Source organism: Colletotrichum lupini, chromosome 3, assembly GCF_023278565.1.
Source record: "Colletotrichum lupini chromosome 3, complete sequence".
NCBI classification, from domain to species: Eukaryota; Fungi; Ascomycota; class Sordariomycetes; order Glomerellales; family Glomerellaceae; genus Colletotrichum; species Colletotrichum lupini.
In genome coordinates this window covers 7,760,099-7,785,912 of record NC_064676.1, presented here as the reverse complement: position 1 = coordinate 7,785,912, position 25,814 = coordinate 7,760,099, and the positions used below count along the sequence as shown (strand labels likewise).

The window sequence follows — 25,814 nt, the reverse complement described above, 5'->3', positions numbered from 1 at the left end:
TTCCGTTCATTATATAAAAGCTGATTTTCTGAGAGACTGGCAATGGCCGTACGCATAGTATCATCTGTTGTTGAATCAAATGCACCACAATCCCGAGGCAATACGCGTGACACCTTTTGTATGCATGATAAACACAACCCGGTTTAACCCTTGCCGTGGTAAGGTCGGCTGGCCTGCATTCCGCTCGCTGTATCTGACGATCCCGAGCTGTTCCGATATTCTCTTGGAGACCGCGGAGACCAAGCAGATTGAGTTGACAGATGACTGGGACGGACGCAAAAGTAAGATGAACAGTCACAACGAAAACCCCGCCAATGGGTGACGAAAATCTATACACTAATACAAGGCAAACGTCAACAGGGCCCAGAGATTGTCCAACTCCAGATCATGTCGGCATGCCGTTTTTGCGCGGAGGCCGCGCCGTGGGCTATCGTACGAAACCGTCCACCCACAAACACTCAAAGATAAGCCGGTATGCCTCTCGCTCTCTCTCTCTCTCTCCGTCCCTCTTTTTGCCCCCAATCCCGAAAACAAAGAGTTCCTCAAGAGCACAGACGCAGCGTCTTTCGTTTCCCTCCCGTTCTAGTTGCGAGTGGCGTGGTCGATACCCCGGGGAGGGCAGATTATTGTACAGACCGCCGGGGAGACGGATTCAGTGGAGGAATGGGATGGGGATATTTAGTGGGCGTCGGGCTGGCTAACAATGTACTCGACCGCCTTGTCGACTGTAGATGGTAGATTAGTAGTTGAACTACTCAAGATGGTAAGGGCTGTAGGAGAAGCATACTTGAGTGGATGGTGTCGGCATCCTTGTCGGGGATCTCAATGCTAAACTCCTCCTCAATGGCCATGACGACCTCGACGGTGTCCAAGCTGTCCAAGCCAAGGTCGTTGGCGAAGTGGGCGTTGGACTTGATCTATATTTGCGGACAGACTACGGTCAGCTCTACTATCCTCGCTAAGAATAGAAGCGCATCTCAATTGATGCGGTTGAGAGGTAGGTAGATGCTGGTAAGGTTTGGTTTGGGTAAAGCGAGAGGAAGGGGCGAAGAGCGAAGGAGGTGACGTACGTTGGCCGGGTCGTTGACCTTGTCGAAACCCTGGAGCAGAGCAAAGATGCGGCCCTCAACCTCCTGCTTGTTCAGGCCGGTGGCGGCAGAGTACATGCGAACGGAAATGGCCTTGGGAGCGGCGCGGAAGGCAGCTTGGGGCGCGACGAGGGATCTCCGGGCGAGGGGAGCGGACTGCTGGACGGCGGGACGGATGGCGCGCGTGGCGGCGGCCGCGGAACGGAGGACTGCTGTGCGGAACATTTTGAGGTATGTGTTTAGACGTGAGAGAGGCGAGACTTTCGGGGGCTCTGGCGATTGGAGTTGAGATCGGGATGGAGGAGATGGGAGGATCGGTTGGTTGACGGCTACAGCTGGGATTTGATGGGAGCTTGCTTCGGGGGTAGTGGAGGAGGGTGCTACGAGGTGCCAGTGATGATGATAAATTTCTCGTCACCCCCCGAGGTGTCCCTGGCTAGCTCTCGGGAGGTGCACGTGCTTAGTCATGTGATCCCGAAAGTATCTTCATTTTGGTGCATCACCAGACCAGATGGAGAGAGATGAATAAAAGTCACCAGAAATAACTATAGACAGATTGAAATGTTCTCATAAAATTGTATATCGTTAATTGACTTGCCTCGCCAAGTGAAGCCGTCATTGTCGAGTCTGAGGAGCTTTTCTTCCGTTCCCTCCAAGTCCCCCGACCAGACCACGTGATCCTCACACAGCCAATCAATTGCCGCCCTTTGTAATCCCGCACCAAAGCTCGCGCTCTCTGCGGATGGCCCGAATTGTCCATAACGTCAAGCTCTCTCTCAACGCCGCCCCGGAACATCCTACTCCCTCACCACACGCCGTATCCTCGCCCCTCCCCCGTTCGTCGTCAAATCCTCGATCCGACCCCCGGAAACTCCCTCCAATTTGCCCGGTCAATTGGCGCCGACGCATCTCTTTTCTTCCTCGAGGAAAACCATAGCACAATGCCTCCCGCGGCCCAGCTTCCCGTCACCATGTTGGCCCTGGCGTCAACAAGGCCGGTCGTGAGAAATTCGTCGGCTGCCATGCAGCACGTCGGCAGATTGATGGCTGCCAACGCCATGCGCACCTACGCCACGCCCGCTGGTCCCCCGCCTGCCAACTTCCGCATGAAGAGACACCAGACCTGGGACGAGGACCAGGAGTCCACATTGAACAAGCTCGGTCGTTATTTCCTGCTCTCCGAGATGGCCAGAGGAATGTACATCTTGATGGAGCAGTTCTTCCGCCCGCCCTACACCATCTACTATCCCTTTGAGAAGGTGAGCAAACCATTTTTCTCGACATTGGCGACCATACTGGAAGACATACTGGAGGAATTGAGCATCAGAGATGGATAATGGGGTGGTCCATACGGGGAACGCAGGCAGAGCCGGACCATTGCCGAGAGTAGGAGGACACGCATCGCCCGCTGTCACCGCACACGAAACCACGAATGCAACAAACAAGAGGGGACTACTGTTTGCGACAGAACAGACACATCGGAGAGCAAGCCGGCTAACAGGAATTTCTCTATAGGGTCCCATCTCCCCCCGCTTCCGTGGCGAGCACGCCCTTCGCCGCTACCCTTCCGGTGAGGAGCGCTGTATCGCCTGCAAGCTTTGCGAGGCCATTTGCCCTGCCCAGGCCATCACCATCGAGGCCGAAGAGCGCGCCGACGGCTCCCGCCGCACCACAAAGTACGATATTGACATGACCAAGTGCATTTACTGCGGTTTCTGCCAAGAGTCGTGCCCCGTCGACGCCATCGTCGAATCCCCCAACGCCGAGTACGCCACCGAGACCCGCGAGGAGTTGCTGTACAACAAGGAGAAGCTGCTGTCCAACGGTGACAAGTGGGAGCCCGAGCTGGCTGCTGTTATCCGTGCCGATGCCCCTTACAGATAAGACTGGGTTTCTTCACCTACACGCAAGAAAGACGGAAATAAATTTCTCTGGTCGAGGGCTTGGTGGGGACGGTCGTGGTGAAGAGCGGGAAGTCGAGGAATCACACCTTTTTTTGGGCCTTTTTGCAACTTTAATGCCTAGAGGATGGACACATCAAGGCGGACGCGAGGGGACGACGGCCGCAGGACAATGAGGACAATGAAGGGCCGCGGCAGCAGTGATCTTGGCATGTTGTGTATTTCTACAGACAGGTCGGGGTTGGTTAGACTTGTGTAAATATCTCTCGCGAAAAGCAACCTTTTTTCTTTGTCTGTTGACCACCGTCGCCCCCGATCTTGTGTGATGGCATCGCAAAAAAAGGCATCACATTGACAATGTCATTGCGTTTCATACCAGATATTTTCTTCTTCATGTATGTCATGTAGTTTCGCATCACGTTAGGACGGGGCGTTTAGGTTGAATTTCGAAAATATGATTATTAGTGCAGCTTTATAAACAATTGTCTCTACCAAGTGCTGTTCATCACGCGTGACCTCGTGGGTTGACATTCACGGCGAAAAGATACAATCCAACCAACGCCTTGCTCTGATATCATGGGCCAAGCTTCAGCAACGCCAGCGACCTTTGAAATGACACGCTTCCGTTTCTTTTGTGTTTCCCCCGGCTTGATACCGTGAGGATATCTTTCTTTCAACGTCTTCCTCATCATCGACATGGCCACGTCCTTTACATCCTTATGCCTCTACGCAAATCTCATCATCATCAAAACGTCTTCTCCCAAGCCCCCCACCAGACACCCATGTTTGCGGCCACGACCAGATCCAACATCTTCAGCCCCTCGGGGTAGATGATCAGCTTGCCCAACTTGGCCCTCTTCCCCCTGTTGCCGCCCCCGGCCCTCTCCTTGCCGAGCTTCAGATCAAACGGGCTAGGCGGCTCGTCCTCGTCGCTATACTCGCCGGTTCGGTTACCGACGTTGAGAAGTCGGCTAAAGTGCCCGCTCAGCTGCTCCCTCTTGCCCTCCTGTTTGAAAATCTCCGTGCTGGGCAGATTAAACCGCAACTCGCTCACGCTAGCCGAGTACGACGACGAACTCGACGGCGCGAGCGGGTTACTCAGTCCGCCGGCCGTGGGGAGGACGTGTCTGCACTTAACACTACGCCCGGCGTTCCCCGTACGGAACTCGCAGCGGCCGTCCCAGGGCGAGACAAACACATAACCCTGAGGCCGGAGGCCGTGGCCCGGCTGGGTGATGATGGGCCCCGAGTCGCTTCCGTTAGAGGAGGCGGAGCCCGTCGAGTGTGCGCTCAACTGGCGTGAGTGGCGGTGAGTAGACCTCGCTGGCGGCGAACCAAAGGGGACTGAGTCGCCTTCGTCCATCAAGCTGCCTGAACGCGACCGGGAGCTGAACTTTTCGCGAATGTTGGAGGACCAGGATTTGGCGTAGGACATGACGACTTGGCGTGAAAAGCCACCCTCGGGAGACTGCTGTTGCTGCTGCTGTTGCTGTTGCAGGTGGTTGAGCGCGTCTTCCGAGTTGGCAAAAGGGGGAGCAGTTGTCGTCGATGTCCGTGGCATATCCACGCTCTGGCGCAGAGGCATGTGGCGGAACTTTGCGTAGCCCGAGGACTCGAGGCGGATGTTGATGGGAGGTTGAGGGGCGTTTGCGCGCCGGCGGTCGTGAGCCGAGAGACCTGCCGAGTCGAAGGAGAAGTACTCGTACCCGTCGTCGCCAGAGTCCTCGAGCTGGTGGGAGGCGACGCGGCCTACGTTCCACTGGTTCCCCGTGCTCGGGTCGCGGCGGATGAGGGAGAGGGTATAGGGGACCTCTTTTGTGTTGTGGAAGCGGTTCGGTGAGGGAGAGCGAGATTGTTGGCGATAGACGGAGGTCGGACGGGAGTAACGACGCGAACGCGCCGGCGACGAGGAGAGTTCCTGCTGCGGCGGCATACGGGACGGGGACTGGGAGGGAGAAGCGCGGTGGAGGTCTGTCGGAGGAGGCTGAGGGGGTCTGGAGGCAAAGGGCGCGTCGTAGTCGGGTGCCGGGGTCGGGATGGCTCGCGGGCCGACGGGTTTGCGTACGGGAGGGGCCGGAGGTGAGTGGGATGTTGGCCGCGGAGGAAGCTCCGGGCGGTCCTCTGTCCACCGGGGTTGGCGGGGGTCGTTGCCCGTACCGTAGCCGATGCCGTACCCCGTCGCATTCCCGGTGCCGTAGCCGTAGAGGCCTGAGTTGCGGTTGCCGGCGGCCGCTGGATGTGAACCTGGCGTCGGAGGTTGCGCCTGAGTTTGTGCCTGTGTCTGAGGGGGCAGATGAGCGCGGGCTGGATCGGCTGGCGGTGAGGGCACCTTTGCGCCTGCGACGGGTTTCCTCCGGATCTGAGCCGTGCTGCGGGTGCTATCCATGCTGGACCTAGGCGTGTCCGGGTTCCGTAGATGGTGAGGTTGCTGAGATCCAGCAGCCGCTAAGTTTGGGTGGTATGGGTGGCTGCCGTCACTAGGCAGTTCCAGGTGGATGTAGTAAAATGAGTTTGCGACATCTTCGCTGGTGACATTTTTGAGATGCGGTTTTGAGGTTGTCAAGATGACGTCTGCGGGGGTTGATGCGTTAGAAGTTTGTGATTATGAGATTTGACTCGAGAAAGTGAGATCGAAGATGAGAGAGAGGCTTACCTCGCGTGCCAGGCACTCGTGAGATGTAGAGTGTGAGGGGATCTTGACGTTGCTCGGCTGGTCTGTGAGGGTATTGCGGGGGGTTTGCGGCGAGATAATTGAGCGAGGCCAGAGACCTAGCCTCAACTTGTGTAGACATATTTTTTTCAAAAGAATCAAGGCTCTTTTTGTTCCGCTTCAAGTGTGCCCAAGCAGAGGGGCAGGAGGAGGAAGTTGTGAGTATATCTGGCTCGATGCAGGTCGGCGGAAGGATTCCCGGGTGGTTAAGTGTTTGTTGTGGTGGTGTGGTGTGGTGTGTGAGTGAAAAGGGTGGCTGAGCCAAGAGGTGATGTGAGGCGGGAGGTTCACAGCCCACCCGCACTTGAAGGGTACTCGCGGTACGGGGAGTATTCCCTTGTGCCTTATGGATACTCAACTCAAGGGCCAAATGCCGTGGACGACGGGGGAGACCAGGGAGCTGGCGCTGTCAAACGTCACGGCTGGAGCTGGTGTGGGTCGGGAAAACGGGGTTGTGATGGAGAGAGTTTGTAAAAAGGTTGAGCTTAAATGAGGGAAAAGATTTACTTCATCTGGTAAATCTCACTTGGCTCGGTCTCTCTCTCTTTCGGTTTGTATACGGCGGTGGCTAGGTGAGGGTGTTGGTGGTGAATTTTTTTTTTTGTACAATGCGAGTGAGATTGGTGAGTGTGATGAATTTGGCGATGCAAAAGTGAATATTGAATGCAGAGCGCTGTAAAGAGTATCGCGTGGTTGGTGATGGTGGTGGATGAAATCTGAGCGAGATGTGACCGACCTGCAGCTACAGGAAGGGTGGTTGGGGGCGTTTGAATTAAAGACGGCGAGGGCTGGACGTGGACGCAGTCTTGCAGGAAGATGAGCAAGAAGAGGAAGAGGGGCGAATAAGAGATACTAATATCGCGCGTGTTGCCTGGTGGGTACGCAGCGTATACGGGTATCTTGCTGCTCGTTGCTCCAGTTGTTTGCTCGCGTGTATTCGTAAAGAGTGGGAGTAAAGCGAGGGAGTGAGAAGTGGTTGGCTCGTTGTGCTAGCGATGAGGTGTACCTTACTTTGGTACTTCTATTGTAAGTGATGTGAGGCGAGTCGATCCTCAAAGAAGAAACGAGAAAAATAGAAACGACGGGCAGGACAAGGGAAGCAAGTCCCCGGATCTGCAATAGCGGCGCGGAAGGGATGTACGGGAATATGGTGCCTGGCGAGCCGCAAGAAAGGGGGCCTGTCGTGTGGTCTTCTCTCTTCTTCCAAGTTGACAAGACAGACAAGCACAAACGTTGCTGGGGTGCGTCGGCACTGTTTGGATCGCTTTCAACTGCGGAGACCGACGGTTCCTTGGTAAGAAGCGTGGAAGCGAGCTTTCTGCTTGACGTTTGTCTCTCTCTCTCTCTCTTTCTCTCTCTGTCTGTCGACTTGGCGGGCTGAGACTTATCCAATGGCAAAAACGAGTCGTAAGCTGGATGTGGCTGTGCTGTGCTGTGTTGTGCTATGCTGAGCTGCGCTGCACTGTGATATGATCCAAAGGTAGCGAGATGGCGGCGCTGGTGACCTTGCAGCGCGGTGCCGTGTACGTGTCCGTTCCGTAACCTTGGTGATGAAAGGTCTCGGAGGCCTTCTTTCTTGGTGCCGGCGCCGGTGCGCAGTTATTTGATTCCTTCTGAAGCTTTTCTAAAGCTCGGGAGTAAAGCCCAGTAGGGAGACTTTGCACCAATGCCGTGACGGGTTCGGAGTCAGCGACGGCACCTGAAAAGGCTGAAATTAATGATCTGGGCTTGACAGGGTCCAGAGCTTTGTCTTGTGAAATGAGAGTGGGCAGTGGGTGGTTTGTGCTGTTCTTGGCATGAGATGGGAAAATGAGGTTTGAGCAGAAGTGAAGATGCTCTGCCAACGATTTTGGTGGGAGGCAAAGCTGTTTCCCCTCTTTTCACGTCTCGATGCTTCAGAAGTTCGGTCTGAACTCTGTATGCATCGGAGAGTTGCGATATGCATGGAAGATCTTCTCGGGAGGATTTTGAGGGACTCGAGGCGGGAGGAGAGGTGGATTGTGCTATTTTTCGCATGCTTTTTTGTCGCGGAACTCTGCAGAATCCTCGTGTGGGTGGCCTTCTGTACACCAATACATGGGTAGCAGTAAGTGGGATGGATAGACTATCCGTACGTACACGACTACCTACCTTACGGATACAGACATTAGACAACGGCCATCCACCCTGCCTGAGAAGTAAGTGAGCACTGAGCAGCCCTGCCATCTCGCATGCCTCAGCTCTTGCTCGAACTAGCTCCAGAGCTTGATCGAGGCTGTTTGTGCTCCGCGACTGGCTACAATATGTCTCGCCTCCTACACGGGATGACGACCAAAGGTCTCGGATTCCCTCCTAACGGTCCCACGAACGCCTGAGATTGTCCACGACTGAAACAAAACTTCCAAGTGATCGTGCCGCAGCCGCATTGAAGATCGCTCTCTAGTGGTCCCTATTCCATACATGAGTATATGTCGATGAGGGAATGTTGCGGTCTATAGAGGGTTACATTCCTATGCGGGTAGGGCCAGGAGATGCTGGAGACAAAGGGGCCCGAGCTGTGAGGAGCTTTCCGTTACGAGGATGTCCTCTGCACAAGAGGTTTGCAGCCCATTTGACTCTGACGAATAAGCACATGCGCATGAAGATGAACGTCACTTGAAGGGCATCCACAGGCTCTTCGGAGCTGGGCAGTCAAAGCAGTCTCAATCTCAAGAGTCAGCTATCGTAGGGCTCCAACGGGGGGCATCCTTTCATTAGCACGCCCAATCCCATCCCCGTCCCATGGAAGGCCTTGCGAGCCGTTACCGAACAACACAGTCATCTCTTAAATACTTCCAAGTTCCTGAGTGGCACAGTGGTTGATGAAATGTGGCATGGCTATACAAAGATTGGTTCAACAGCCAATGCCCGTATACCCGTACACATAGTCCAAAGCCGCCTCAAAAGATCAAGCTTCACACGACTGTGACGCACCGCACCGGATCTTCGGTCGTGTCCACGTCAACTTCAAGGGTCCAGGTCCGCTGTGGCGTCGACGAGGCTACACGCAGTACTGTGAAACTGTCCACAAGCGCCCGCGCATGCCGCGAGACCCTGGAGACGGCAACGCCAGGGACCCCGACCGACGTCGCGGGTGTTATCCCCTGTGCCTGGGCCTTTGGCTGGCTGACTGTGCCGTGGGAATGTCAAAAGACTTTGCGCTGAGCCACACTCGTGCCCCTGGAAAACTCGCCGTGTGCCAACTTTGCTCGTCTCGAAAGCCCTTAAGTAAGCTGAGACTCTTCCCTACTGTGTATGTACATAGAGTCTAGCTTCGGCCTCTTCGCTGACTCGGAACTGAACATGCTGCCGACGAGCGAGGCATGTCCATGCCGGCCAGCTGGCAGGTGGGAACTCGTCAACCTCGAAGGCTTGGGTCTCCCAGCTTCGTCTCGCGGACGTGGCTGACTGCTCACCTGTCGACCGTTCCAAGGCTTGATGCCCCCTTATTTCCGCGCCAGCCGTTCTGTCAATCATTTTGGTTGCACTACCTACGCGCACACGATCATGATCATGGTGGGCGACGTTGACGATGATGCGTACGAGGGAGGTTAAGGTTGATAGTGATGTCACTCACCCCAGCTAGATGAATATCGATGGAGACGGCCAACGAGATTTTCTTGTCTCAATCTCTCTCTCTCTCTCTGTGCGTATCTGTGCTATTTTTCGCAGCGTTCGTCACCAAGGATGTTGATCCATGACGAATCCTATGATCTCACGCGACGAACACCTCCACCATGGCGGTGACTATGTGAATCCTCATGATCCAATGCCCAGGTTGAGAGCTTTTAGCATAGCCGGGCGTCCAAATGAAATCCTCACCTTCTTGGCATGGAGACTGCGGTGGGTTCATACTGTGATGACTGTGTACACATGTCAGAACGGTCGAGTTGTCAGCTACAGACCGGTAAGAAGATCTGGCCATTGACATCGTCTGCTCGTCGTTCCGGAGGATTCAGCGGTCAATCTACGGCGATCTTGGAGTCTGGGGGGATCCAAAATAGGTGGGATGAAAACCCAAGCAGACGGCACGGCAGTTCCCAAGTTTCCACCGGTCGCCAAGGAGGTTCCAAGACCGGTCCCGTCACCCCGCAACCAACTCGACTTGTGAAAAGATGGCCGTGTGCAGATGCATCCGGCCCCGTGCGTGCGCGACTACCGAAGACCGAGAGAGAGAAGAGAAAAACAGAGTTTCGGCACCCGACGATGCGAGGTTGAAAATCTGCCCAGCACCAACACTTCAACTTTCTCTCTTGACTCATATCGTTGTTCAAGTACGAATCGAGTGCGAAAACGTCCTCTAAAAGGAATTGAATACCGCCTCGTTGGATTCATCGTTTCCAAACGCTCACCGACTGTTTTTTCCCATTCAGTCCTACTGACTCTACCCCTTTGTTTTAAAGAAATTGATTGCTTACGTCACATGGCGGTTATGCGGCAGACGCCCACTTACAAGACCGGATTACGGATAGTCCGTCATATCCCGTTCGACTTTTCACTCGAGAAGGTCAGGGGCTCACTTTGTTTATCAGTACTCACTGCGATTCATGACTCTTCACTCGTGTTGATGTGCTTGGCAACCCAGTCGTGGGAATCGCTGCCACCAGATTTTACCTCAAACGCAAACTCAACAGACTATCAACTTCATCTACTACTACTACTACTACTACGTACGATTACTCATCGTTAAAGCCAAAAGCCAACGCATAGTCCTTCAGACCAAAATGTAACATGCCCATAACTGACAATTGATCGGATACCACCCCGATATCCATGGTCCCTGCTGACCCAAGAGCCGCGCTACCACTGGTGGGAGAATGTATGACTCCAAAAGTAGATTGGCTTCGTGACATCGTGGTTCGGTCCAACTGCCGACTTGGCTTGTGGAGGATCCCAAAGAAGAATTTCTCCTTCAGACTTCTCCAGCATGAAGCTAAAGTCATGAGCCCTCTTCGGATTCGCTTTCCTTGATATGGCTAACCGGCAATCTGGGAGAAAAAGGTCATTCGCCTACGAGGCTCGAGATCCATTATATATTGTTTCTAACTTTCTAGAGTCTGCAAACAAGAGCGTAGTATCCGCCATAAAAGCCTACCTTGAGACTTTTTGAAAGGGCAGTAATTTCCCGCCTATCGTACTCGGTTTGCCGCCACTGACCCGACAAGTTGGGCGTTTGGAAGCTATAATGGTCTCAAATAAGGGGCCACCTTATTCCAGACTCGGCCGAGCATGGCAGGGCTCGACTCGGCTAGTGTTTCCAACAAACAACTACAACGCCATTTTTGGCCCCTCTTTCACGACGATGGACCAACAGGAAAGATTCTTCCATCGAATCCAACGATGTTCCTCCGGAATTTTACATCCCATGTTCTTGTCGTCCGAACCGATCCACCACTCTACTCCGGGCCCCTCAACGTAGCATCCTCTGCCGTGACCCTAGTCTTGGACGACAAACATACGCGATGGACTACTCCGTGTACTGCTGTACCCATCAGGAATCTGAATGGAGAACATCCCCGTCCATGCCAAAGTAGGCGGGCCAGAACACACTCCCTCTCCTTTTGGGAATCAACTGCGTTGCATCAAACTCCTCTCATCTCGTCAAGCGGCTCCCACGCTAGGAAAGTTGGGGACTGAATGGCCAAGACTCTGAATGTCCTGTATAAAGATGCCTCTCTTCGATCACCAGCCTCTCTGATCATGATTCTGTTCTCCAGCACATACGTTCACTTCTTCAGCCCTTTTAACAAACCTCTTACATTCGTTCTCCAATCCAGTCCTTCGCTTCTTCAAAATAACCCACTACCGCAACCATGCAGTTCGCTACTTTCCTCTTGGCCGCCCTCCCGGCCACCACCATGGCCTTCCCCGGCCTCTTCCGCCGTGAGGAGCCCTCCAACAACGTCGCCAAGCGCGACTCCTGGGGCGGCGCCGTCTCCCTCGGCCCCACCACCTCCACCATCATCAACGCCGTCACCTACCTGACCCCCGGTGCCGCTCCTCCCACCCAGGCTGGTGTCCTCTTGCTCTGGCCCGGCATGTCCAACGGCACCGGCAACCTCGTCCAGACCACCCTCGAGTCGTGGCCCGACAACAGCTGGTGCGGTGCCGTCGCCGGCGAGTGGTGCGTCCGCGCCTCCGTCTTTGGCTCTTTCGGCCAGATCGACAGCACGACCTCTGCCCCCGTCAAGGGAACCCAGAAGATCAAGATCGAGTACGACCTCCTCGACGACAACGACACCTGGCGCCAGACCGTCACCGACACTGCCACCAACAAGGTCATCAGCACCCTCGACCACAAGGACGGCCCCTTCATGAGAGGATACGGAACCGGCACCGAGTGCAACGACGGCTGCACCGGCACCATTGCTGAGCAGATCTACTCCGACACCACCATCACCCTCTCCAGCGCCGATGCCAACTTTGGCAAGACCATTGGTGTCAGCCAGGGTGCCACCTACACCGGACTCGCTGCCAGCAACGGCAACAAGGTCTGGAAGATCGCCACCATCAAGGTCCCCAAGATGCAGTAAATGCGTTTGCAACGTAAGCCTGCGGCTACTACAAGAAGGATTGGTTTCACTGTACATACTACATAGTCTTTGACAGACTAGGAAGACGTGCCCATGGCTGCTTCCAGGTTCCATAATTCAACCTCTTGCCATGCAATACTTTGCTCCATCGCTATGACTGTGACTTTTGATGACGATTCGCCAACAGTAGAGACCAAACCATGTGATATAGACTAAGCAGAATATAATAGTCTAAATGGCATGAATGATGTGTGGATTAAGCTTATGTTGTTTACCCCAGCTGTGCTAAACTCAAAATAAGGTTTGCGCGAAGGAGTGTGCGCTGGTGATAATATTTGGGTTATGCCTCAGTGAATCGTGTAGTAGGCAGTGCTATGACGTCTCAACCAAGGGCAGTCTTAATTAGAAAGCTGGTTTGTGAAACTCGGGATTTAGGAAGCAGATCACCATGTTGCTACAAGAGATAACTTCTTGCCATCGGCCAGCCCGAACATTGTGTTTCTGAATTTCTTGAAAATAGCGGCGACGATGGCGAGGACTCGAATCGGGTTATTTCTATTGCAGGCAACAGATTCTGTAACAAAATCATATTTATTACATGCATTATCCATATGAATGTAAATTTTCTTGTCTTTCAACTTTCCAGCAAAAATGGATAACCACGGTTATAGACATAGGCGAATACTTTCCATATAATTGTTTCATGTACTTGTATTACTCACCATTAAAAACCCTTTTTACTCGAAAATATGCACTGAAGGACACAACTTAGAAGTCAAGTCCACAACTCCGCACCTAGTACAAGCATTTGACATGCATTTAAACCGACCTTGAATCCAAATCAGACAGAGAGCAGAAGCCTCAATCAAGATAATCCATGCTCGTCTCTGGTTAAACCAAGACGGCTGTTTGGAAACCACATTATGTGTCTTGGGCATTTTGGTTGGCTACGGCAACGAAGTCAACCTCTGTCACTGCCCTCCATCGTTCATCTATACCAATAATCGATAGTCTGAAGTACACAGTAGAATAACTGGTTTAGGTGGCCTGCAATTGCTATGGTAAACTCAGAGAGAGTGATCAGGACGGTTTAAAGTATCTACAGCCATTCCAGTTGATGGGATATGGGAATGATCACCCAAAAAGAAAAAAGAGAAATGTTAAGGGCGACTTTGGTTGGTCTTGTTCAATGTATAGTCCATGAGTTCAAGAGTCCTTCTCCATGTGCTGTATAGGCCCTCAAACAGGGTTACGGTTGATGTAAGCCATCAATATCTCGGCATCTCGGTGTGGTGGCGAGGTGAGGACCTCGGTGTGTTGATATGCGCGGTCAGCGGCCAAGATGTCGTCAGACCATTAGCCGGTACGTACCGTTCGGCTTTCCAGAGTCTCCACACCCCGCGATCTCGGACGCAGGACTGCACCTGCACGTCAAGCTTCCTCCAAAAAAAAAAGTGCCCGTCCAGCAGACAAACTCCAACACGCTCCGCAGATCCTCCCTCCTTCAAAATGTCGACCGCGACGAGTGCCACCGCGGCGACCAAGGATGAGTCGCAGCCCGTCAAGAAGGGCGGACCGACGGTCCTGCGATCCATTCTGGCTGGATCTACGGCCGGCGCTGTTGAGATTGGTGAGTCCCTCCACTCTTTGCGGTCCCCCGATGACGCACCAGCAAACAATGAAGACAGAAGACTGACTCTCCGGGCATAGCCATCACGTACCCTGCCGAATGTAAGACGACCACGATCGATCCCCGATTGCGATTGACTCTCTGACCCTTCCTCGACAGTTGCCAAGACCCGGTCGCAATTGAACCGAAACCTGGGTGCCGGACAGAAGCTGCCATGGCCGCCATTCGGAGCGCAATGGTACGCGGGATGCACCACGTTGATCATTGGCAACTCGCTCAAGGCGGGCATTCGTATGTGAAGCAGCTATCCTGGAGCCATTGCCTCGTGCTAGCTGACGCCCGATGTACAGGATTCGTTGCCTTTGACCAGTACAAGACGCTCCTTTCCGACGCCGACGGCAACATCTCTGGGCCGAAGACGGTCATCGCCGGCTTCGGCGCCGGTGTGACGGAGTCGGCCCTTGCCGTCACTCCCTTTGAGAGCATCAAGACTACGCTGTGAGTCTTTTGCTCCGCTACATCAACGGCAATGCATTATTACTGACACTACTGCCGCAGTATCGACGACAAGAAGTCCGGCAAGCCCCGAATGAAGGGTTTCCTCAGCGCCGTCCCCATCATTGCCCGCGAGCGCGGCCTCCGCGGGTTCTTCCAGGGCTTCGTGCCGACGACGGCCCGCCAGGCGGCCAACAGCGCGGTCCGGTTCAGCGCGTACAATGCGCTCAAGCAGATGGCCGAGTCCTACACGGCGCCCGGAGAGAAGCTGGGCGCCGTGGGCACGTTTGCGATGGGCGGCATCGCGGGACTGATCACGGTGTACGCCACGCAGCCCCTCGACACGATCAAGACGCGCATGCAGAGCATCACGGCACGACAGCAGTACGGCAACTCGTTCCGGTGTGCGGCCATGATCCTGAAGCAAGAGGGCGTCCTGACGTTGTGGAGTGGTGCGCTGCCGCGTTTGGCGCGTCTCGTGGTGAGCGGCGGTCTTGTTTTCACCATGTACGAGAAGAGCATGGATCTGATGAACAAGGTGGACCCTGAGGGAAGATACATCTAAGAAGGATTGCTACAAGATACAATGGCGTTGTGGTTCTACGTTTTTGTTTTGGTATAGATAGTTACACTATACAGGGTACAGATTTTGTACAAGATATGATACATAGGGCCTTGACCGTTACGTCAAGCATGCCCATGCTATTCAGATGGCTTCCTTTTCGCCGTGCGACGCCATTATATGGATGGTGTCTCGTGTGGGTGTTTGTGTTGTGTGGTAGTTTGGTTTTGCGTCGTTCCTTGCTTATTCTATCATCATTGAAGTCTGAACATGCCCGACAACTTCTTGGACATGTTTTGCAGCCATCCTCGTGTCGGGGCCTCCTCGAGCTCTCTCAACAGGTCTTGGAAGTATGTGGGCTGGCTTTCGGGCTTCAAGAGTTCGCCATTGAGGGGGAACTGCGGGATGTATGTCAGAGGATTACGATGAGGCGAGGCCGTGGAGGTTGGTGCAGCTTACCCTCTTCTTGAAGCGATCGTCGGTGAGGGCGAACATGGCGTTGGCCTGCTTCAGCTCCTTGGCCTCGTCGACGACATTGGGCTTGGTATACCTCCTCTCGATGCCTCTCTGGATGATTTCGCTGAACTGTGTCTCGGGGCGGAGGTTGTCCTTGGGCCACAAGGCAAGGGCAGACCTCATGTGCTTGTACGCTTGCTGTGGCAGGATAGTGTTAGTGACGGCGGCGCGATGGTTGGAAGGGCGGGAAGGGAGGCAGAAAGGAGAGACATACACTCGTTGTGCGCGACATTGCGGCGATATTGGCAGTAATTAGAGAATGGAGGTGAGTCTACCGAATGCCGTCTACCTTATCATGGTCTTACCGCGGGGCAATGAGGCAGCAGTGGTGGATAGAGGGGGGTGGGTGCGGCGGTGGAGGGCGTAAGTCGCGGTAGCTTCAGAATCCCATCAACGACGTCAAGGATTTCGCATCAGATGGCGCCCGGTCGCAGACGTCCAAGAAATTCATTTCGTCGGAGCTAAGGGACTGCGCTGCATCGGCGCTTACGGAACTGGTCAGAGTGGAGACAAAATCGCCAAAGACGTGAATGACATTGGGTGGATTACTCAGAGGACTGTGATTGGAGGGAATGATCTCAAGTGGTCAGGGGGTCCCGATGGGCCGAAGAGGGTGGGGCTCTCACTACGTACCTTACACAGTATGCATATGGGGCTACCTTAGGTAGTGAGCTGGCTTACCTTATGCGCATGACTCTTGCCTGAGGCATTTGACAGTAAAGGCACCTTGTTCCCCTGTTGTCTTTGTCAGCCACTCAGGCCACCCAAGAGGCAGCCGTTGGCAGTCACCACCTCATTGCGGCAGCGGACTCGGAGCAACACAGAATTGACCCCCCGTGCCCCCCTCAGTCTCAATTTGTTCCAGCACATTCCCGCGGGTAAGGTACGAGTACGTATACGTAACCCCCCTACCAGCGATGGCAGCGACACTGAGAACCGTCTCCACCTCCACTGTCACAGGGGCTTTTTAGCGTTAGAGCCGTATCTTAGGTAATCCACTTCACCGCAGCGAGACGAGGCGAAGCGAAGCGAACCAGCGACAGACAGCGCCCGGGTCGTGCGACAATCCCGACACTCCTGACCTCCTGTATTCGTACTTCGTTCACTACCTAGGTACCTACACTATCTTACAGCGTACTCCTCCCAAGTTACGCCTGGACTGACTCTCCGACGTTCATCACCACAGACAAACCGAGCCAACGTTGATGGCGTAGGTAGTCCTCTTTTCCCCCAAACCAACACCCTTTTTTTCTTCAGCACAACACCACCATCGTCGTTCCTTTTTTGTCGCCTCACCCCTCCGATTTCTCCTACGATCCTCGCGAAACACTTCCTCGCCTTTTTTCTTTTCGTTTTTCGCCTGGTCCCTCTCGAATAACCGCCTCCGTATTCCCCGGCTTCTCCTTACCTCCAACGCCTCTTCCCCCCAATTACCAACTACGCTGCGCTAGCCGTCTTCTCCCCCGGTGGCGAAAGGGGCGCCCCGAGTCCTACGGTTTCAAGACAACAAAATAGAGAGAAAGAGAAAACAAAAAAACATTACACAACATTCGTCAAGATGGCTGGACGTTATGAGCGGGTATGTTGTGTCCCAAACCAGACACCATTCATTTCCCATTTTCTCTATGGATCGCTGACAGTGTACTCTTTCTAGGTAAACGCCCAGGACGAGGACGACTTCAATAGCCCCAACTCCGCACCGCCAAGTCACGCGCAAACAGTGCCAAACTCTCCGCCCCCGTCCTTTCACTCGAGAGCATCATCGCGCGATCGTGCCGCCCACGGAGTCGACTCTACCCTTGCCGACGCATTCGATACCGATGGCGACGAAAGCGATGACGACGCCGACGACAGGCAAAGATTAGTCCGCGCCGACTCCACCCTGACCTCCCGCGACACGTCCCGCACCGTTTCCTCCGAGTCAAGACCCCAGCCCGATAGGCAGGTCACCCAGCTTCCTCCCACCACTGCATCGGCAGCAGGCGGACCTACGACGCCCTTCCGCATCTACGGCAGCGGTATCCAGAATGAGGGCGTCTTTTCCAACCTGACGGCGAAGCCTGAGCGGGGAGGCGAGACGAAGGAGGAGCAACCACCCGTATGTTCAATCCCCACTGTCACTATCCATGTCTTGCATGCGGAAAGACGGCATACGTTGTCCAAGAACACGATGTACTAACCAGCCTCTAGACATATGAGCAAGCCGCTGCGGATGCGGCACCCCCCTACTGGGAGACGACTATCCTGGCTCCAGGCCTCGGCGGACCCGACGAGGTCTACATTGATGGGATGCCGGTCGGATCTCTCTTCAGTTTTGTCTGGAACGGCATGATTTCCATGTCCTTCCAGGTTGTCGGCTTCATCCTCACATACCTCCTCCACTCGACTCACGCGGCCAAGAACGGGTCCCGCGCCGGCCTGGGCATCACGTTAATTCAGTACGGTTTCTACATGAAGGGCACAACAGAGGGCGACCACCCGCCCAAGATGAACGGCCAAGACGGATACGCGGCACCACCGGACCCCAACTCGCACAGCTTCGACCCCAACGCGGTAACGGGAGAGGGCGGCGGCGGTGTTTCGGACATAACCGGACAAGAGTGGATTGCGTACATTTTGATGGTTGTTGGATGGTTCGTCCTCATCAGGTCTGTTAGCGACTACCTCAAGGCACGGCGCCACGAGCAGCTCGTCTTGCAGAGCCCCGACCGTGGACTGCCTGTGCCCATTATCGCAGATGGCGAGTCGTCCGAGAGAGTGGTATAGCATTGGCGTTTTCGTGTGTCACAGCGTGACGAAGCGCGCAGTGGGTTATTTTTTCGTGTCACAAAGTGGTTATTGGTCTGGGCCACGAGTCTACGACATTTGGCATCCCGCGCCTTTTCTTTGCGTCGTCCAGTGGGTCTTGGGTGTTTTACGGGAACGGAAATGGGAGCAGGGTAATCTACATAGGAAGCACAGCAGCAGCTTTCATTCTCGGCATCAATACTGAGGTTTTTCTTGGGTACATTCTATCCGTTCGTGTCTATTCCTCACTCACACAACCGTGACGTGATAACGGAATGCTATTCTTCCAGGCTTAGGCATATGATGATCCTGGAATTCAACATGGCGCAAACGAAAGAGACAATCTTTTAGTGCTTGCAGCGGGATGATCCGCTTAGTAGGCGGGGTCAGTGAGAGAGTTTCCAGGTTACCTACCTACCTAATAGGTAAGCTCCCACTTGCCCGGGCAGTCTGAACTCCCTGGGTCGCTTATCGACAAGGTTTGAGAGCGCGGGGGATCAACCCACCTCCACCACATTCGCGCCATAACAGGCGCTGCACATAGCTCAAGTTGTAGCGGTTCAAGACATGCTGAGGTGGATATCTCGTGTGATAGTCACCTCTGATGTTTACAACACACTCAATTTCCTTCCTTTAACAACATCATCTCGCATGCCCTCTTCCGAGAGAACTCTTCGCTTGCCTTACTAGATAACGCAAATCAAAAGTCCACCATTTCAACCCAAGCAGAGCACCCGCCACAACGAATACCAGACGCCCTTCAGTCCGGAGAGCTCTCAAGCTCCTCCCGAGCTCAACACGACGACAGACCCCTCGCTTTCTACACCAAACCCCCGCCCCCAACTTCAAGATGGCCTGGCGAAGCTCCGGCGCGACAAATAAAGACCTGGTCGAGAACATGTGGCGGCATGGCCTCATCAAAGACCAACGAGTCAAAGACGCCTTTCTCAGGGTATCTTCAACCACAGTCACTGCCAGAGCATCTCTGACCTGCTTCCTAGGTTGACCGGGCACACTACGCTCCCGCTGCGCCGTACGAAGACTCGCCCCAGTCCATAGGCCATAAGGCCACCATCTCGGCACCTCACATGCACGCCAGTGCCACCGAGTCTCTCCTCCCGCACATCCTGCCCTCCGAAACGAGGCCCGCGCCGCGCGTGCTGGATGTCGGTTCGGGATCGGGATACTTGACGCACCTGCTTGCCGAGCTCGTGGGTGATAAAGGGCTCGTTGTCGGGCTGGAGCATATCCAGGCGCTCAAAGACATGGGCGAGACCAATATGGCCAAAAGTGCCGAGGGGAGGGCACTCTTGGATAGCGGCAAGGTCAAGTTCCGGGTCGGTGATGGACGGAAGGGCTGGGTGGAGGCGCCGCGAGGCGGGGAGACGGGTGATTCTACGGGGTGGGATGCCATCCATGTTGGTGCCGCCGCGGTGGAGCTTCACCAGGAGTTGGTGGACCAGCTACGGGCGCCTGGCAGGTGAGCTGGGCGAACGCCCTTATCTGACACGGAATGCTAACTTTGGGCAGGATGTTTATTCCTGTCGAGGATGACAATGGCTACGATCAATACGTTTGGGCCATTGACAAGAAGGAGGACGGGTCCGTTGTGAAGGAGAAGCTATTTGGGGTTCGATATGTGCCACTGACTGATGCTCCCAAGGCGTGATTGTACGATACCGAATCAAGTTGCAAGATTTATATTCGAGATACCTCATGAACAATACTACTGGGATTTTCTCTTCACCTTGCGTACCAGGAACAACGGCTCTCAAGTAAGACATAGACTTACACCGCATACCATACTTTGCCCGACACACGACTCAATCGGCCTACAGAGCATCCACATCCGTAGGTTTAGTATTTCGGCGGGTGTTGACCCTGGCAAATAGCATCGAAAAGTGCCAGGGTTGCTCTAATGGATCCCAGAGACAGTTAATCTATCTAGGGCCTGCGGGGACCCGAGCTGCATTAGTGGCCACCAGGAACACCGCCAGCAACATGCCTTCACCTCCGCATCGGCCCAGTCATGTCCTGTGTAGTACAAACACAGAGAGACAATGAGACTCTTGGAAACTGCCCACGGGTCACAGCCACTTGGGAACTTCGCCATCTACGAAGGAGACAATACGCCAGACTTTGCTATTCTCTCCCATACGTGGGGAGCAGAGGAGGTTACATTGCAAGATGTGCGCGATGCCCAGAAGGACATCACACTGATGGCCGGATACCCCAAGATCACGGGAGCCTGCCGACTTGCTCAAAGTCAGGGGTACGACTACATCTGGATCGATACGTGCTGCATCGACAAGACGAGCAGCGCCGAGTTGTCCGAGGCCATCAACTCCATGTTCAACTGGTACGAGCAGGCTAGTATTTGCTACGTCTACCTCTCCGACTTGGACTACTCGATATACCAGCACCCAGGTATGACTGCTCCGTTGGAACTGGCGCTGCGCGAATGCCGATGGTTTACTCGCGGCTGGACGCTCCAGGAGCTCATTGCGCCCGACAACGTCGACTTTTACGACAAGGACTGGCTTCTCATCGGCTCCAAGCTCGACGAGTCACTCGGTCCCGCGCTGGCAACCGTCACGGGAATCAGTCTCGACATCCTGAACAAGACTGTTCCCCTGGAGTCGTCGAGCGTCGCCGAGCGCATGCACTGGGCCTCGTCGAGAGTCACGACCCGCAAGGAGGACCTGGCCTACAGCCTTATGGGCATCTTTGGCGTCAACATGCCGCTGCTGTACGGCGAGGGGATGAAGGATTTTGCGCGGCTGCAGGAGGCCATACTCCAGGATACGGGAGACCATTCCATTTTCGCGTGGCACAGCAACTACGAGACGTCCACGGAGGAGGCGGCGTTTGACCAGCATATCCTCAGCGGCCTGCTTGCTCCGTCGCCGGTTGAGTTTTCCCAGTTTCAGTACCTTCGCCCGTTGCCGGCGTTCGGGACGACGGGGCAGCAGCCGATCCAGCTTACGAACCAGGGGATTAGGATTTCCATGTACCTTGAGCCCGTGGACGACGACCAAGGCGGTGATGACGGCAGCGCGGCGGACGACTTTTACGCTGTTTTGGACTGCGCTATCCAGGGCGAGAACGGGGATCAGTGCCCGCGCATCATGCTGAGGAAGTTGTCGGGGAACCAGTACGCCCGGGTCCGGACGGGGAGTGTCTGCACGGTGATCCCGGCGCCGGATTCGACGAGGCCGGGGCGGGGCAGCTACAAGACTGTTTTCGTCAAGCGGAGCCCGACGTATGTTTTACCGGATATCTCTGTCCTCAAGGCGGGTTGGAAGGCGGGCGGCGCCCGGGAGGCGTATCGGGTTGTCGATTCATATCCCACGGGGCCGTGGGTGCCGAGTTTGGGGATTCTGAGGACGGGGAACCCGTATTTTGAGCCGGTGCTTGCCGGGTTGCGGTTTGAGTCGCCGACGAACGCGCGGATTCAAGTGGATGTTGTTGTCGGGTGGAGGAGGGTGGATGGGGAGTGGAAGGTGTGGTGTCATGCTTGTGAGGCGCAGGCTGATTTGGAGGTTGATGTGCTGTGGGGGGATACGCAGTTTGCCGTGTCTGGTGGGCTGGATCGGTTTGTTGAGACGGATGTGGAGGTCAAGGTCCAAGTCGAGGGAGATGTTGCACGGAATTGGAGGAGTAGAGGGTTCGCTCTGGTCAAGAGGCATGAGGTTCCTGTGCGCGTGAGGTTGGTGGAGGTTGATAGGCTTGGGAGGAAGGGGGTTAGGATCGAGTGTTGTGCGCCGTTGCAGCCGCATATTCCTGGCTATCAGAAGACGGGGCTCTTGCCGTGGGACGAATATGATTGACTGATGATGAAATCTGGATGTGGTGACTGTGATATTGTAAAGGATTTGTCGAGGTTCAATTGTGGTCATAGGGTGCGAAGCGGAAACGCCATCACGGGCTTTGATCAGATATCCTTACATCTGATGCTGTGAGGCTAGCATCATACTAACATTCCAAAGGTCACAGGGTAATCAGAGACAGCGATATATAAGAGAGGAAGAGGGTCAAAGATGATAAATATTGCAAAATAACAAAGATGAGGGCAGGTTCCCAGACCATCCACTCCTCAGCCACGTCGCAAAAAGAACGCACGCAGCCTGCCCATCCAGGAGTAACCGAAAAACGCCTCATAAATCATGACATCGTCTCAAATCTGGTTCTGTTCTTCCTCCTTGGCGACATCCGCTTGCCTCGAGTCCATGACCCCGCTAAGGTGCGTATAGGCTATTACAACGTTACCAATCTGCGGCATATGCTTGATGCTCAAAAAGGCCTGGCCGTGATCCATGCCGGCCAGGTACATGAGCTCCAGCTCTCCTTTCCCGCTCCATCTCTGAGGCGTCGTCGCCCACTCGGGCTTGTCGTGCCGCGTGTAGTTGAGATCGCCAAAGTAGACGTAGCTCGCCACGGCATCTGGGTCGGTGACGCAGTCCTCGCCGCCGAGGACGACGGTGGTGCGCTTTCCCTGTAGCTGGGGCGTCCATAGGATAAAGTCTTGCCAACGGAAACGGCGGGCAAGGGTGTGTGCAACCATAGGATCTGTGGCGACGAACCAGATTTCCCATTCGTTGCCCCATTTCGGTGTGCGCCGCGTGAAGTTGTAGGCTACGGCGGGGAGGTGGAGGAGCAGTGACACGGGGTCGATGAGGACGATGGAGTTGATCTTTGCCGCGATGTCGGGTCTTTGTAGCAGCGGAGAAACGAAGAGCGTGCCAAAGGAGTTTCCAACAAAGACAAAGTCATTATAGTTTTGCTGTTTGACGATGGCGTCTATGCCGTCGACGAGCTCCTTGGTCGTCTGCAGAGGGGGGCAAATGCGCGAGGAGACAGGGAGAATCTCGATGCAGAGCACGCCGACGTCCTTGGGAATGCTCCAGAGCCATAGTAGATACGGGAGCATGCCGACGCCGACGCCGTGCATGAAGAGGATGGGACGCTTGGTCTCCGACGTGTGCGGGCGGCAGAAGTAGCTTAGCTTCGGGTCGGCAGACTCGTTGGGTGAGAAGAGGGTCATGGGCCGCCATGGGAAGACGGAGAAAAAGGTGTTGCGTGGTTGACGGTAGAATTTGAAGCCTCTGATAAAGAGGACGAGGGTTGCGAAGAAGTCGAGGGTGCCAGTAGTCTTTTGAATGCGTTAGTCTCCAACTCCGGCTAAGTTGAGGATAATGTTGACTACAGAGCCACTTACAAGGTAATACATCAGGCTCCGGTGGGTGATTGTGATGGAATCAAAACTGAGTCGCATCGGTGTTGCGTCTCCAAAGCCTCTCTTGATATTGACTCCAGCCCGCTCTTCGGTTTCCGCAATGTACTCCTCGAGTTCTTCGTCATGCTCTCGCGGGTTGCCTTGCTTGTCGAACAATGCCCACATCAGCCAGTCTTTGACATTCTCCCTGCGAATGTCGCCGAGCTGGGCGTTACAGTGCCATTTCCGGATATACTGCTCGACATCTGGTGCGTGATCCAGTCCCTGGTAGAAGAACCGCCGGCGTTCTTCCTGGTTCAGAGGCTCTGGTTGTAGGCCGGGTTTCTGTAGACGACGGCGATACGGCACGAACCAGGCAAAGTAAAAGACGATTTCGACGATGCCAATGACTTCGATGAGGATGGATATGGGATGAGCGATGCCGGGTACACCAGCGAGTGCGAATATGAACCAAAAGTAGAGGAAGCAGAGAGACCCGAGGTACTGAAAGTATATTACCATAGACCTCACGAGGATGAGTTCCGGAACCGACCTTCCCACGAGCATTTTTGGATCAGAGAATGCTGGACGGCGCGAGTGCCTAGTTGTGTAGTAGAGAGGCTCTCTTCGATCTGTCCGAGTCCCTTGGCGTTGACGACGTCTGTCAAGGCTAAGACGAGATGACTGTGCAGCGGCATGCCGCGATCTTAATACGACTGAGAGTTCTCATCGACAAGCTTGGGACCCGCGTCAGAGATCTACGAAACGGCATGGGCCTGGCCTGCAACATGGGGTTATCTGGCCGAGGATTGCTTTGTCTGCGCTTGTGATCTGAACGGCACAACGGCCGCTGGTAAGGGCCACAAACATGCTCAAACCGAACAGAACTTTCCAGGTGCGTTCCTTGTTGTCCGGGCACTTCCTTGGAGCGTTGGACTGTGGAAAGGCAGATTGCGAATGAAAGTTGGGTGATGGAATCGGACGAAACTCAAACGGAAGCGACATGGTGCCATCTCTCAAATGGGTGATTAGTCGTGCAGACTCTTCTGCGGGCTGAGTCCCCTCTCTTGGGTTGTAGTCAAGTGTTCAGCGCTCCCACCAATGCCACGCCGAAACGTCACAGTCTGTGCTGTTGAGTTGGGTTGGGGAAGTGAGCTGCGAGATGCTGCAGGGACCTGCTTGTCTCGATGGTGGGTAGCAAAGTCGTTATAGATCAGGGAGTGATCGGTGAGCTCGAAGCCAATTGCCCGATGCAGTTCTGTACGATGCATTCGCGTGAGGGAGGCGATGGGGGTTTGCTGGCTGAATGTACGCCGGGGACAGTACCGTAGTGGGACGTGGCAAGTCGGGTCGACATGTGCCATCTCGAGTCGCATAGTTGTTGTATCGCGGAGACGAGCAGAAGTTCATGATGCGTCAAATGCGCACGGATTCGAGAATACACTCTGGTAGTGGAAGCCAGAGTTGGTCAAGTGAGGTCAGTCACTTGGGAAGACGAGAGAGTGAATAGCCGTAGGTTCGATACGATGGTCTGTGCTGGTGAACTATGGCCGCTCTTTGAAAAGTGTGTTGGCCACAGCAAACTGGAGGAGCTTCATCTTGGGAGGCTCAGGGTTTCGGTGATGGAGACTGAGAGAGTTGAAGATGTCAGTAAAAGAGCATTGGAGTGTTGACGATGGGATCCGAGTCGAGTTGTCCAGGGACTTCTCTCCAGCCGGATTTGGAATGCGAGTCGACCCGCTGCCTTCCCAACCAGGCGGCCCTACCAGCCGTTGTCCTAACTAGACTTAGCCTAGCGTCAAGCCACCGGGGTCGAATCCCGTGCAAAGACCCATAGTAAAGATCCACCACAGGGCCCGCGAGTCCCGATAAGCCAAATGTGGCTTGACCGTCTACGTCTATCAGAGCATTCCGACTGGACGCCACCACGTCGAGCGGAGGAACATTCCAACCGTATTCCAGCCCTGTGGCCGTGTGGCCTCATTTGGTGACATTCTCTCACCCCAAAACAAGCATTACGACGGCTGGCCTCGATTCCTTCGACGCTGTCGCCTACCAAACATGTAAGCCATACACGCACACACGGTGATTCGGCCTAACTATGCACTCTCACGGCTCCGTGTGGCTTGCGGACTTTGCATTGCAGTCGTGTCCCTCGAGGCCCCTCAGCGTTATTGACGCGGACTTCTGGTAGGATAAAAGGCGATGGAGTTCTCGCTTTCCAACTGGAATTAGAAGACCTGATCATCATTCTAAATCATTACTCTGAATCCTCACCAATTTAGTCTCACCTTCCAGGACAAAAAGAATCTTCTTTTCATCTCTCGTCGATCTCAAACACCTCAGTGGAACCGATTTC

At 54.6% G+C, this 25,814-nt stretch overlaps 12 protein-coding genes across 12 annotated transcripts; 6 read left to right on the top strand and 6 right to left on the bottom strand.

Annotated features, from left to right (window-relative positions):
• Positions 1 to 678: 678 nt before the first annotated feature.
• CLUP02_07063 (acyl carrier protein) lies at positions 679 to 1,313 on the bottom strand (the record flags this gene model as incomplete). The annotated part of the gene is made up of 3 exons (XM_049286060.1): positions 679 to 725; positions 788 to 917; positions 1,071 to 1,313. The coding sequence occupies 3 exons, from the start codon at positions 1,311 to 1,313 to the stop codon at positions 679 to 681; spliced, it is 420 nt and encodes a 139-aa protein (XP_049143203.1).
• A 716-nt stretch (positions 1,314 to 2,029) lies between these two features.
• CLUP02_07062 (NADH-quinone oxidoreductase) lies at positions 2,030 to 2,972 on the top strand (the record flags this gene model as incomplete). Its single annotated transcript, XM_049286059.1, has 2 exons — positions 2,030 to 2,347; positions 2,604 to 2,972. The coding sequence occupies 2 exons, from the start codon at positions 2,030 to 2,032 to the stop codon at positions 2,970 to 2,972; spliced, it is 687 nt and encodes a 228-aa protein (XP_049143202.1).
• Positions 2,973 to 3,734: 762 nt separating this feature from the next.
• On the bottom strand, positions 3,735 to 5,781 carry CLUP02_07061 (uncharacterized protein; the record flags this gene model as incomplete). Its single annotated transcript, XM_049286058.1, has 2 exons — positions 3,735 to 5,560; positions 5,643 to 5,781. 2 exons carry the CDS (start codon positions 5,779 to 5,781, stop codon positions 3,735 to 3,737), a joined length of 1,965 nt encoding a protein of 654 aa, XP_049143201.1.
• A 1,632-nt stretch (positions 5,782 to 7,413) lies between these two features.
• CLUP02_07060 (uncharacterized protein) lies at positions 7,414 to 7,644 on the bottom strand (the record flags this gene model as incomplete). The annotated part of the gene is made up of 1 exon (XM_049286057.1): positions 7,414 to 7,644. One exon carries the CDS (start codon positions 7,642 to 7,644, stop codon positions 7,414 to 7,416), a length of 231 nt encoding a protein of 76 aa, XP_049143200.1.
• Positions 7,645 to 8,605: 961 nt separating this feature from the next.
• Positions 8,606 to 9,125, top strand: CLUP02_07059 (uncharacterized protein; the record flags this gene model as incomplete). Its single annotated transcript, XM_049286056.1, has 2 exons — positions 8,606 to 8,945; positions 8,983 to 9,125. Coding segments are annotated over 2 exons (483 nt in total), but the record flags the coding sequence as incomplete, so codon positions are not given.
• A 2,405-nt stretch (positions 9,126 to 11,530) lies between these two features.
• Positions 11,531 to 12,250, top strand: CLUP02_07058 (uncharacterized protein; the record flags this gene model as incomplete). Its single annotated transcript, XM_049286055.1, has 1 exon — positions 11,531 to 12,250. The coding sequence occupies one exon, from the start codon at positions 11,531 to 11,533 to the stop codon at positions 12,248 to 12,250; it is 720 nt and encodes a 239-aa protein (XP_049143198.1).
• A 1,509-nt stretch (positions 12,251 to 13,759) lies between these two features.
• On the top strand, positions 13,760 to 14,940 carry CLUP02_07057 (uncharacterized protein; the record flags this gene model as incomplete). Its single annotated transcript, XM_049286054.1, has 5 exons — positions 13,760 to 13,880; positions 13,961 to 13,981; positions 14,040 to 14,171; positions 14,231 to 14,378; positions 14,439 to 14,940. 5 exons carry the CDS (start codon positions 13,760 to 13,762, stop codon positions 14,938 to 14,940), a joined length of 924 nt encoding a protein of 307 aa, XP_049143197.1.
• Positions 14,941 to 15,081: 141 nt separating this feature from the next.
• Positions 15,082 to 15,685, bottom strand: CLUP02_07056 (uncharacterized protein; the record flags this gene model as incomplete). The annotated part of the gene is made up of 4 exons (XM_049286053.1): positions 15,082 to 15,175; positions 15,208 to 15,335; positions 15,397 to 15,591; positions 15,668 to 15,685. The coding sequence occupies 4 exons, from the start codon at positions 15,683 to 15,685 to the stop codon at positions 15,082 to 15,084; spliced, it is 435 nt and encodes a 144-aa protein (XP_049143196.1).
• A 27-nt stretch (positions 15,686 to 15,712) lies between these two features.
• CLUP02_07055 (uncharacterized protein) lies at positions 15,713 to 16,616 on the top strand (the record flags this gene model as incomplete). The annotated part of the gene is made up of 5 exons (XM_049286052.1): positions 15,713 to 15,816; positions 15,871 to 16,066; positions 16,160 to 16,331; positions 16,388 to 16,406; positions 16,463 to 16,616. 5 exons carry the CDS (start codon positions 15,713 to 15,715, stop codon positions 16,614 to 16,616), a joined length of 645 nt encoding a protein of 214 aa, XP_049143195.1.
• Positions 16,617 to 17,011: 395 nt separating this feature from the next.
• CLUP02_07054 (uncharacterized protein) lies at positions 17,012 to 22,070 on the top strand (the record flags this gene model as incomplete). Its single annotated transcript, XM_049286051.1, has 13 exons — positions 17,012 to 17,032; positions 17,108 to 17,551; positions 17,644 to 18,200; positions 18,254 to 18,499; positions 18,592 to 18,625; positions 18,690 to 18,719; positions 18,772 to 18,815; positions 18,967 to 19,192; positions 19,242 to 19,720; positions 19,771 to 19,842; positions 19,904 to 20,091; positions 20,170 to 20,276; positions 20,334 to 22,070. 13 exons carry the CDS (start codon positions 17,012 to 17,014, stop codon positions 22,068 to 22,070), a joined length of 4,185 nt encoding a protein of 1,394 aa, XP_049143194.1.
• Positions 22,071 to 22,417: 347 nt separating this feature from the next.
• CLUP02_07053 (uncharacterized protein) lies at positions 22,418 to 24,460 on the bottom strand (the record flags this gene model as incomplete). Its single annotated transcript, XM_049286050.1, has 4 exons — positions 22,418 to 23,392; positions 23,459 to 23,959; positions 24,046 to 24,125; positions 24,244 to 24,460. The coding sequence occupies 4 exons, from the start codon at positions 24,458 to 24,460 to the stop codon at positions 22,418 to 22,420; spliced, it is 1,773 nt and encodes a 590-aa protein (XP_049143193.1).
• Positions 24,461 to 24,483: 23 nt separating this feature from the next.
• Positions 24,484 to 25,596, bottom strand: CLUP02_07052 (uncharacterized protein; the record flags this gene model as incomplete). The annotated part of the gene is made up of 7 exons (XM_049286049.1): positions 24,484 to 24,713; positions 24,782 to 24,900; positions 24,981 to 25,010; positions 25,040 to 25,195; positions 25,263 to 25,419; positions 25,475 to 25,507; positions 25,569 to 25,596. 7 exons carry the CDS (start codon positions 25,594 to 25,596, stop codon positions 24,484 to 24,486), a joined length of 753 nt encoding a protein of 250 aa, XP_049143192.1.
• Between the last annotated feature and the right edge of the window lie 218 nt (positions 25,597 to 25,814).